The sequence below is a fragment of the Nannospalax galili genome, unplaced genomic scaffold (genome assembly GCF_000622305.1).
Source record: "Nannospalax galili isolate Female #2095 unplaced genomic scaffold, S.galili_v1.0 scaffold78, whole genome shotgun sequence".
Lineage (NCBI taxonomy): Eukaryota > Metazoa > Chordata > Mammalia > Rodentia > Spalacidae > Nannospalax > Nannospalax galili.
In genome coordinates, this window is record NW_008343387.1 from 5,386,047 (window position 1) to 5,397,238 (window position 11,192).

General features: G+C 40.7%; 1 protein-coding gene across 2 annotated transcripts in view; it reads right to left on the reverse strand.

Annotated features, from left to right (window-relative positions):
* Window positions 1-221: 221 nt before the first annotated feature.
* The window catches only part of Faxc (failed axon connections homolog, metaxin like GST domain containing), a 78,835-nt gene continuing 67,864 nt past the window's right edge, over window positions 222-11,192 (reverse strand). The window contains exons 5-6 of one of the 2 annotated variants that reach the window (XM_008839617.2): window positions 5,536-5,652; window positions 222-1,273 (exon numbers count right to left, since the gene is read on the reverse strand). In XM_008839617.2, the coding sequence (XP_008837839.1) occupies window positions 984-1,273; window positions 5,536-5,652 (407 nt within the window). In that variant the 3' untranslated portion in view covers window positions 222-983. The remainder of the gene's footprint in view (window positions 1,274-5,535; window positions 5,653-11,192) is intronic. The other variant, XM_008839618.3, reaches the window with a different exon arrangement.

Consider the following 11,192-nt stretch of genomic DNA (forward strand, 5'->3'; position numbering starts at 1 on the left):
TGTAAATACACTGAACTGAAGAGGGTGTGTAGCTGTTGACGGTTTGTAAAATTTCTTGCAAAGTTTTTTCAACAGACTCTTTTGACTCAGGCATGATCACAAAAAGGAATGATGACAGCTTTGTGTGTTTCATTTGCTCAGCTTTTGCAAGTGAAGATGGTTGTTGCCCAAATACAGAACTCCTTTGCCCTCAGATCTTCACACATATGTAGCACAATGATGAATAAAATACGTTCATGTCATACCACTTCCAAGTTTAAAGTGCCATGCTAATGTTGCCACATGAATCCCCACAACACCCCTGTGAGGTAGGTAGGTGGACAGTAGTGTCATCCCCAGGTGGGAGAAATGAGGCACAAGATAGTTGAAGGACCTGCCCCAAACCACACAGCTAGTCACTGGCAGGGCTTAGAATAAAATTGATATTGATTAGCACCCCCTCTTGGTGCTTCACACGTAGTAGGTGTCCATTGACTTTTTGAACACTTATTTGACTTCTGTTTCAACACACCATATACACATAAGTACAAAAGCCACCAAAGGACATTTATCTCCTATATTTTTCTGACTATAGCTCTCATTATTTCAAACCACTAGATGAAGGATGGTCAACAATCCATTTGACTACTAAGTCCTCAGTTGAAGAGAATCAATGTAAACATTCAGTTGATAGCCCACTCAAGTACCTGCCCTACCACACAATATTGGTTTTCTAATGAAAACAAAAAATGGATTTCAGGAACCATGCTGACATTTTTTTTTTTTTTTTTTTTTTTTTTGCTTCTTTTAAATGGAACCATTTGAATGGTTCTATGTTTAGTTTGTACGAAAAAAGAAATAAGGTGGCATATACTCCAGTTAACATGTGAAAACTGGGCCAAGCTTGAAAATTTCCTCTCAGCTCATACGGATTTCTACCTGGGAAAATGAACCAATCCCAGGGAGTGGCAGTTCCAAAAGAAGAGGGTCAGTGAGGTTGGGCATCACTTGCACTGCTCATGGTCTGTGTAGTCATCCATGTCCACATCAGAATCGAACAATGAGTGTCCAGTAAAATCTGTGTCTGGGGTTCTGGAAAAACTGTTCTCGGCTCCCTCATCTTCAAAGGTCTCTGTCCTTGAGTAGAAGCTAAAATCCAGCATCGGAGTGTGTGTCTTGCTGCCTTCGCTGCTCTCCTCAGATTCATAGATGGTATTGTCATCATCATGGTGCCACTCAGGCCAGAATTTCCTCCTGATCCTCTCACAGTACATAGCAAGGTTGATCAGTTCACCTGTAGTAGGGCACAAAAGCAAGAGTTAATTCTCAAAGGCAGCAACCTAATAGTACTATGATCAAAATGCCCATGTCTCCCAAATCCAAGCGTTGAAAAAATCCTAACTCCCAAGGAGATGTTGTCAGGAGGTAGGGCACTGAGCGGTGGTTAGGATATGAGGGCAAAGCCCTCATGACTGGATAAATACCTCCAAAAAGAGATTCAGTGATCTGGCTGCTCCTTCGACCACATGAGAAGCTGGTAAGAAGGTAATCTGTGAACTGGGACACAGGCCTTCCCCAGACACCAAATCTTCTACATCATGATCATGAACTCTCAGCCTCAAGCACTGTGAGACACAAATTTCTCTCACTTACAAACCACCTAGTTAATGATATGAAGTAAGACATGGGATAGCCACTGGACCTCCTGGGTATGGGAAGAATGAGGTGGGGTAGACATTAACAGTTTTATCTCAGAGATTCTGCCAAAATATTTAGATTTTTAAACACATAGTAAGCACTTAAAAAAAAATTTTATGTTTCGCCTGCATGTATGTATGTAAGTGCACCCACTCATGCATTCAGTGCCCACAGAGGTCAGAAGAGGGCATCAAATTCCCTGGAACTGGAGTTATGGACAGTTGTTAGCTGCCATATGGGTTCTGAGAACCAAACCTGAGTCCTCTGGAAGAATAGTCAGTGCTCTTAACCACTGAGCCATCTCTCAAGCCCCTACAAAGTAAGCATTTTAAAAGTAAGAAAAGTTAAAATTTAGTGAGTGGGCTGAATGAAAAATAGGAGTGAGTCCTGTGGTGACCAAAGGCCAAGGGGCAGCTAACCTAAAAGAGCAGCAACCTGGCTTTGTGAAGCAGTTTAGCATTTCATGCTTGCTTATCAAAAGAACTAATATATCTACTGGTTCATATTTAAATTAATTTATATTACATGAAAGTATCAACTGTTGTTTATATTAAATCAGCCAGAAATAATCATTCATGCCACAAATTTCTACAGCTTTATTATAGAATGGGTACTATAGAAAGTAGCTTTAAAAATACATTAGGATAAAGACCTTACCCTGGATAACTCAGAACAAAAATTGATATTTTAATCTTTTAAATTTTTCAAGTTAAACGACTATATATACAACTGGGTTCCTCATCAGTCATTTGATTAATTCTTTTTCATATAAACCAAAGGGACACTTTTATGAAGTCACTGAACATTATCTTTCTAAACATGACATAGTATTTGACCATCAATTCCCAATTCAAAATGAAAAAAATGAAGAAAAAGACTCAGCTTTTGCCTTTGACCCACCAGATGGCAGCATTGCTTATAAATATATAATTTGACACTATCTTTTTGTAGGCTATTATTATCCTAAGAATATTCTTTGTATATTTTTTTCAGCTATAGAAACACTTACTATGTAAGTAATCCACATTTATTGAAGAAAAGTAGGAAATATAGATAAGCAAAAAATTCAAGAATTGCCAATAATAGCATTCTCCATAACAATTTCTTTATAATCTTCCAGAACTGTTTATGAATGTTTTTACATATACTTACATTTGCTATACAGTCTGTTTCCTGTCCCTCTTCCACTTAATACACATAAAAATCTTTGAATTTCACACTATGATCATCATGAAAACCTCTTAGTGTATTATTATGTAAGCGCACACTAACTTTATTTCTACCAGTCCCCATCGCAGTTCACCACACTATTCTGAAAGCTCTGCTGATTATAGTATAGCTATTCTAGTTTGTTTTTCTTTCAAATAAAGTAACATAATTTGTAAAAATTAAAAATCTATACATAGAAGCTGCATAAACTCATAAAGAAAAAAAATCAGAAAGCACCCATGACATCAATCCAAGATACTCACAATTAACATTTTGATTTAATTTCTTTCCCTTTTTCTTTTCTGCTTATTGCCATTTACTTATTGTCCCATGTAACATTATTGTAAACATTTTCCCATGTCATTAAAAATTCAGAATCTGATATGTGTTTTACTTAAATTTACACCACATCTGTACACAACAAAGCAGAGGCCCTGCTTCGTGGACACTGCAAACCAGTGGTCATGTACTGATTCAAGGCCACCACTTTTACCTTAAATCACAACACTGAAATCGACACAATATGTGTCCACGCTGGTTGTTCTCTACTGAAGGTATTTATATACATGTTTGGGAGGCAGAAGCTGAGAAGTCAGCATTATTGCTCCTTCTAACAGGATGCATGCAAAATCTTTACCAATTTTCTCCTTCAAGGTCAGACATCTTCCCAGGTACCACTGACAATCATAGGTAACCAAGAGCTGGAAATGAATGTGGAGGCAGCAGAAAGAGGGAGAAAAAAGAAGACCGAACATGAAAGAAATAGAGACACTGAAGGTCACAGAATGGCTTCATTTGACTCAGTCAAATCCATTCCCCAGAGAACAACTAGGAATTCCGAATTATGAAGTCAGAGCGGTCTCTGTCCCGATTCCTATCTGCAAGCTGGGTAATCTCTTTGGAGGACGATGTGATAAGAATAGGAGGTAGGAATTGGCTGGGGAGTTAGGGTAAAAACACCCCAGTTTCCTGGCTAAACGTCAAAATGTCCTTGGGCCTCTTAGCAACATACTCTGTTCCAAAGGCCAAAAATGTCAAAAATATTTGGGAGCTCTTATCTAATAGAGGTAGGCGGATCTTTGTGAGTTTGAGGCCAGCCTGGTCTACATAGTGAGTTCCAGAAAAGCTGGGGCTACAAGGAGACCCTGTCTCAAAAAAGCCAAAAAAATAAAGAGAAGATTTTAGGGTTGCCTCCTCAGTATGGGAGGAGTTGGAGGGGAGGGAGTGGGCCTGGATTTGATCAAAACACCTTATATGCTTATATGCCTGCGTGAAATCCTCAATAAATTATTTTTAGAAAAAGAGAAAGAAAATTGTGCCTCTTGAAGTTTCTCACCAGGAAATACCCTCCCCTCCTTTTTAAAAAAAACAACTTGCATTATCTTCTTTCTGCATCACTCTGATTTCCCTAATAATCAAAACCATTCTATGGGGCTGGAGGTGACTCAGTGGTTAAAAGCACTTGCTGCTTTTGTAGGGGACCCAAGTTTAGTTCCTGGCACCCACAGGGCAGCTCACAACCATCTACAATATGAGTTCCAGGGGATCTCATTCCCTCTTCTAGAGTCTGTGGGCACCAAACATGTATTCAGTGCATATATATATATGCATATATATATATGCACCAAACATGTATTCAGTGCATATATATATATATATACAGGCAAAGCACTCATACGCATGAAATGAAAATAAATAAATCTTAAAAACAGTAAAATCAAGAATAACAACAAAAATTTTGTGCACAATTTCACTAACACTGGAAATACTGTCACAGAGACCCAGAATCCAAGATCAGTATTCTCCAAGCTGGCACCGGCATATGGCAGCAGTCAGGGAGAAGGAGAAGCTGCCACCTTCTCCAGCAACACCTGCTACCTGTTCTGGGTCATTAACCAGTAAACATTTGTCAAACATGGGCCAATGGCCAAACACACACATATTCTCTGCAGGTATATACATAGCACAGCCCTGTAGCAATGTGTGCATGGACTGCTACAACCTTGGCTGGCTATACAGGCTCAGAGAACACAGGGCTTAGCCTCCTTCAAAAAGTTCTTAGGCTACTGGAATGTTGTAAAAAGGACACTACCCCTGTCTTGCCTCCTTGAAGCTCAAGATAATAAGATCAGAAACACTAACTTATAGATCTCAGAATCCAACACTCACAAAAGCCTTTGGATCCAGCAATTCCTGAGCTCAGAATCCCTCCAGCACAACCTCTTCCTGACTGCTTCCATATGAAGAAGAGAAGGAGTGCAGGGGTGAAGATACACATGTGTGAAATATATAAGACCTATTCAGATTCAAAAAGAGAACGTAAGATGGGCAGCGACTTCATGGGTCCCACCTCACCCACTTCAGTGCTACAGCACTGAATTTACCAGAAACAAAGTCACTATTATCCAAAAGACTGTAAGGAAGACCAACAAAACAGGATGCTAGGTAGAATTTAAGCCCTACTTCAGCAACAACTATTACTGGCCACTATAAAAGGAAGGAATGGGCAGACAGTTGGCCCTAGATACCACAGCCCCGTGGTTTCATAAAGTACAGTCAAGCTCAAAGCACTGACCTGGACCGCCACATGCTGCTCTCCACCCACCCAGCCCAGAAACTGCTACAATCTGAAGAGGGTTCAGTGCTTGCCTTTGATCAGCCGCTCTGGTCTTGTGCCTGGTAAGGTCCACATCGCCTGTGCCAAGTGTCCAAAAACAGTGGCATCAAGTGTGGAAAGCTTGGGCCCCATGATGTATTTCTTGTCACCTGTAGTAGATGGAACAGAGAGGTCACTGGGCTGGCACACACTTTCTAACAGAATCAAAAGGGCATTCAGCACATTTTCACTATATTTCATTTAACTGTGAACCCAAAAGCTTTACCGAGTCAAAACACATGCATACCCCTTTCTTTAAAAAAAGAAAAAAGTGTAAAGTAAATTAAGCAATTCTGTGTCACAACAGCCCCCAAGGTAACAAACCAAGGAATATGTCCACATAAGCAAAGGAGGGTTAGTGTTCCTGGGAAAAAGGAAGATCACCAACTGACTTTCAGACAACCCCGTCTCCAACTGTAGCAATTAAAGCTTGTGATGCTTTAACAACAACCTGTCTCCAACTATAGCAATTAAAGCTTGTGATACCTTAAGTTTGTTAGAACCATCTCAAAAGTAAGTCATAGATAGGAAACAAAACCTCGGTGTTTCTTTGACAAAATCAATACATGTTGTTTTTCAAGAAAAAACAAGAAGCCTAAGCTAAGAAGTTTAGAGGCAAGATTTTCTACAATGCCCCCACAAATGGGGCAACTTCTTAACACAGAGCAGGTGCTTCTTCAGGAAACCTCAAGTAAAGAGAAGTCAGGAGGTCACAGATTCAGCCCTGGTGTCAGGCCCAGGCAAGGATGTTTTACATAGCTGATCCCACATCTCTGTTTATACTACCACTGACTTAACTCAGACCTTGACAGCTGGATTATCAATACTGCCCCAAGTTTTCTACTGGGCTACTGTCAGATACTGTAGCATGAAGAAGTAATAGCAGAATTGACCCAGGTCACATCCTGGTACATGATTATCCATCCTAGTCATTAATTAACCACTCAACATTTTCCTGTCTGCAATAGGGAGATAATGTTAAGAATGTCTGATGGTGGGAGATGAGGTTTACTCAGTCAATCAGTAAAGTGCTTGCAAGCACAAGGACCTGAGTTCAATCCCCAGAACCCACATTAGAAAACAGGTAACATGACATGTGCCTGTCATTTCTGTGCTGTGAAGGCAAACATTTGCCGATCCTTGAGGCTCACTGATCAGCAAGTCTAGCCTATTTGGTGAGTTTCAGGCCAATTAGAGACCCTTTCTTTAACAACAAAACAAAACAAAGGTGGATGGTACCTAAGAATAGACACCTGAGGTTTTTCCCTGGCCTACACAGAAACACCTGCACCTACATGTACTCGCACAGAAGAGAATGCCTGTTCCTCAGGACTATTGTGAGGGTATAAAACATGTGCCATTTCTGAGTAACTCTGTGAACACTTGCTCTCTTCAGACAGGCTCTTTCTGTCTCAGGTCCATTCCTCATTCCTCATGGACTTCCATCTCATAGGGGGAAGCCTCTCCAAGAGCCCTGGCTGCTATGAATACATAATATGCCACATACATCATCATCATCATCTCAAAGACAAAGACCCCAGGAACAGTAAGAAATGGAACTGTGAAAGCTTCCTAAAGACCAAGGGGGAATGCAGAATAGAATTGGGGAAACAAGAATGGAAATCTAAGAGATTTTTTTAAAAGGTGCTCACAAAATAAATACGGATAGAATTTAATATCGGTGGAAAATGTTGAGAGGTAGATGCAAAATTATATGTGCACACTCATAAAAATGCAGTTTATACATTTATAAATTTAAATGATATAGAAATATCTCCTACCATTAAAAAGTCCTCAGAATACACACACTAACCAAAAGCCTTTTAAAACTTCTCTTTTGATTCCCATGTTTTGGAGCTATGAGTCCTTGGGGTCCTGTAAGTCTGGAGCTGTGGCCCCCTCCCATGAGCCAAAGCTGTGATCCACTTCTGTGAGATGGAGCTATGGTCTCCCCTGTAAACCCGGAGTTGTGCTCCCTTCTTGTGGACCTGGAGCTGTGGTTCCCTCTTACGAACCAGTAGATGTGATCCCCCCCTCCCGACTCCCATGAGCTGGGGCTGTAATCCCTTCCTGTGAGCTGGAACTGTGACCCCCTCTCATAAGCCAGAGTTGGAGTCCTCTCCTGTAAACCTGGAGCTGTGGTCCCCAACCATGAGCCATGGTTTCACATTCCTCTGGTGGTGGGCTGATGGTGGATGGAGGCAGCAGTTTCACCCTTCTCTGAGTGGCTGTACTCCTCACAATACCTTCCTCTGAGGTCCCAAGTTGTGCATGGCAGTGGTTTTACCTGTTAGACTTATGCTGGGGAAAGGGGAGGTTTCTGTCATTTAAAGATTCTGATCTTGGAAGAACTGATTCTCAAGAATGGACTTTCTACCTCCCTTGATGCCAAAGTCTTGACTCCACACATGGTCCTGGGCCCCCAAGCCCTACGTTAGACCTTTCCGCTACCTGGCACCAGGAGGTTTTCTGCCATTTTTCTATTACTCTTCTATAGCCCCAGTGAACCTGTACCCTACAGAAAATGGAAAACACCTTACTGAACTTCTAAATATTAAAAAAAAAAAATTAGACAAGAAGTTGGGGAAGTTGGGGGATGAGGGTGAATATATTTAAAATATATTGTATCCATGTATGAAATTCTCAAATAATTAATAAAAAAATTACATTAAAAAGAGTAGCTGCTGACTTAAACATACATTATTAATATGGTTATAAAAATGAAAAACCAGGAAATTAACCATTAGTGCAATGCAGTTAAGTGCTTTATTCAAATTTTACTGGTAACTAGCATGATTTTTTTTTTTTGTTCCAGTATCCAATTCAGGATTCCATGTGGTATTCAGTAGTCCTATCTCCTGCGTGTGCTCCAAAAAAGTTCCACAGTGAGGGAAATAATTACAAAGAACTCAAAGTTTATCAAAAGAATGACCATAGGAATATAACCTTTGTACTGCTGTTTTGTAATACACACACATACACACACCCATGTAAAATTTTGTTGAACAACAAAAACAACAAAATCCTAGGAATTCAAATCTTTTTATTTCCCCCACCTCGGTAAAACCCATTTCTGAGAAGGCCCTTGGTGTTCCTGGAACTTGAACTGGACAGCCCAGAGGTGCTCATTGCTTCTCCTTCCTTTAATTCCTTTGCATCCATTCTATTAAAACTAGCCAGCTGCGAAAGACCTGGCTAGTCTTTCCCCTATTGGCTTGGTCAGACCCCAGCCAATAGGGGAAAAAACACAGTACTCTTGACATTAGGATAAAAACCTATCAAACTTCTAGCTCAGGTGAGCTTGCTTGATCTGAATGGTAAAATGCACATTTTTGCAAAAGTAAAAGCTGCCTTGTCTAGTTCCTTTCTTTTTGTCCATGTGTGTTGTTGTTGCTGTTTGTGTAGTATCAGTGGGGTCCTTGAGCCTCAGATTTTATTTCTAAAAATTAGTCTTTCTAGCTGGGTGTGGTGGCACACGCCTTTAATCCCAGCACTCGGGAGGCAGAGGCAGGCGGATCTCTCTGAGTTCAAGGCCAGCCTGATCTACATAGTGAGTTCCAGGACAGCTGGGGCTACAGGGAGACCCTGTCTCAAAAAAGACAAAAAAAATTAGTCTTCCTTTTTTTTTTTTTTAATAACCTTAGTTATTTTTAAGCAACACTGATCAGAACTGGATGTGGTGGCACAGGCCTCTCACCCTTACCACTCAGGAAACTGAAGCAGTTTTCTCTCAATTCTGAGATCCTCTCTCAATAGATAAATAAATTGGTCAATTATTTTTATCAAGTATCTATCAACTTGGGCTTATCTAAGGCTTTTTTTATGATTCTGTAAGGTCACAAATTTTTAGCAGATGTACTACTGAAATACTGGTATATCCTTCTTTAGTGGCTAATTTTATGAAATTTTATAACTAGGCCATGGAATATACTGTTTGCACAAATATTCTGTGAAGGTGTATCTGGATGATACTAACACTTGAACTTGTGGACTGAGTACAGCAATGTGCTTTCCCTCCCATGAGTCTGACTCTTCCTTTTAGTTGGCCTACTGAATAGAACGAATGAAGAGGCTTACATTTTCCAGGTAAGAGGAATAGCCTTCAAACTGGTCCCCTGGCTTTTGCATGTCTTTGGACACAGTCTGAAGTTTGGTTCTTCCTACACTTAAACCTGCTGCCTTCATACTGAACTACAGCTTCAGGCCTTCATCATTCTAGAACATACCATGGGCTCTCCAGGCTTCCAACTTGCCAACTCATCCTGCTGAAACAGTGCTACAGTACTTGCTTATGGTTTTCTAATTTCTCTCATTCTTTCTACACATAGTAATTAGAATTCTAGCCTTCCTTCACATTTATTAATGTATTCAGTTATTTATGTATGAAAGTATGTACTCATGGATATTTGATTTATTCTATGGATCTGATAACTTGATTTATTTTGAAACAGGGTGTCATGTAGCTTTATAAAAATAGTCTTGTACTTCCTATGTAGACAAGAATAATCTTGAACTTCTGATCCTCCTGGCTCTACCTCCTGAATGCTGAGATTATAGGTGTATGATGAATATTAAACCCAGAGATTCATGCATGTTAGGTGAGCATTCTTTCAACCGAGCTGAATCCCCAACAGAAAGCATTTTTAAAGGAAATATTAATTAGATTTGACTCTACTTATAGACAAAAAGGCCAGGCTAGAGGCTTCAAGTCTACAGCTCTCCTACAGTTCATCAGTTGGTCCCAGATCCCACAACAGAGGGGTTTAGGACAAACAAAATACTAAGGGTGTTGTGAAAAGCATTGAAGAAATAGACATGGCAATGATGCACTTTAAGCTTCAGTTCTGTTAATGGAACCACCCTGACCACATCTGTAGAGATGGGCATAAGCAGTTGGGGATATCTAAGTACCTATGACTCTCCCTGTCAGCCTCCAGATAGGAATGTGGGCTCTAAACCATGGGAGAGGCAAGTAAAAGCTGAAAACTTATACAAGTTTCAGGCAGTGAGAAGCCCAGGGCACATCAGACTCCCTGAAGTGTACTCCAGAGGTGAGGCCATCTCCCAGGCAAAGGGAATGCTTCCTCAAGATCACAAAGCCCTTCTGCCTATGAGGGTAAACACACACCCTAACAATTTTGGGTGACTTCTGGTGCTCAGGGTGGTCTGACAGATCTACATGGTAGGTTTTCCAGGGGTCTCCACAAAGCAAAGACCATGAAGAAATACAAGGACAGTGATCAAACAGTCATGTGGATCTGGGGAGATACCACAGGAGTGGCAAGGTCGCCTATACTGGGGGGTTAAGGAAGCACAGATGGTCCTAGGCATTTCTAGAATCTGATGGGCTACGTCCTAGATAATTTCATCAGATCCTTTCTGTGAAAAAGGCCATACTGTGGATGGTACCACAAAGACAGGTAAGCATAACCAAAACCTGAACAGGGAGTGTGATGGCTAATCCTGGGTGTCAACTTGATTGGATCTGGGATTAACTGAAATGAAAGAGATCTTCTTGATTGGATCATCTAAAGCCAGAAGACACACCCTAAATGTGGGCGTTACCTTCTGATGGCAGCTGGTATAAAAGACCAAGGCAGAGGAGAACGCGGGGCTTTTTGCGGCTTGCCTTCTCTCTCGCTGGTGAGTT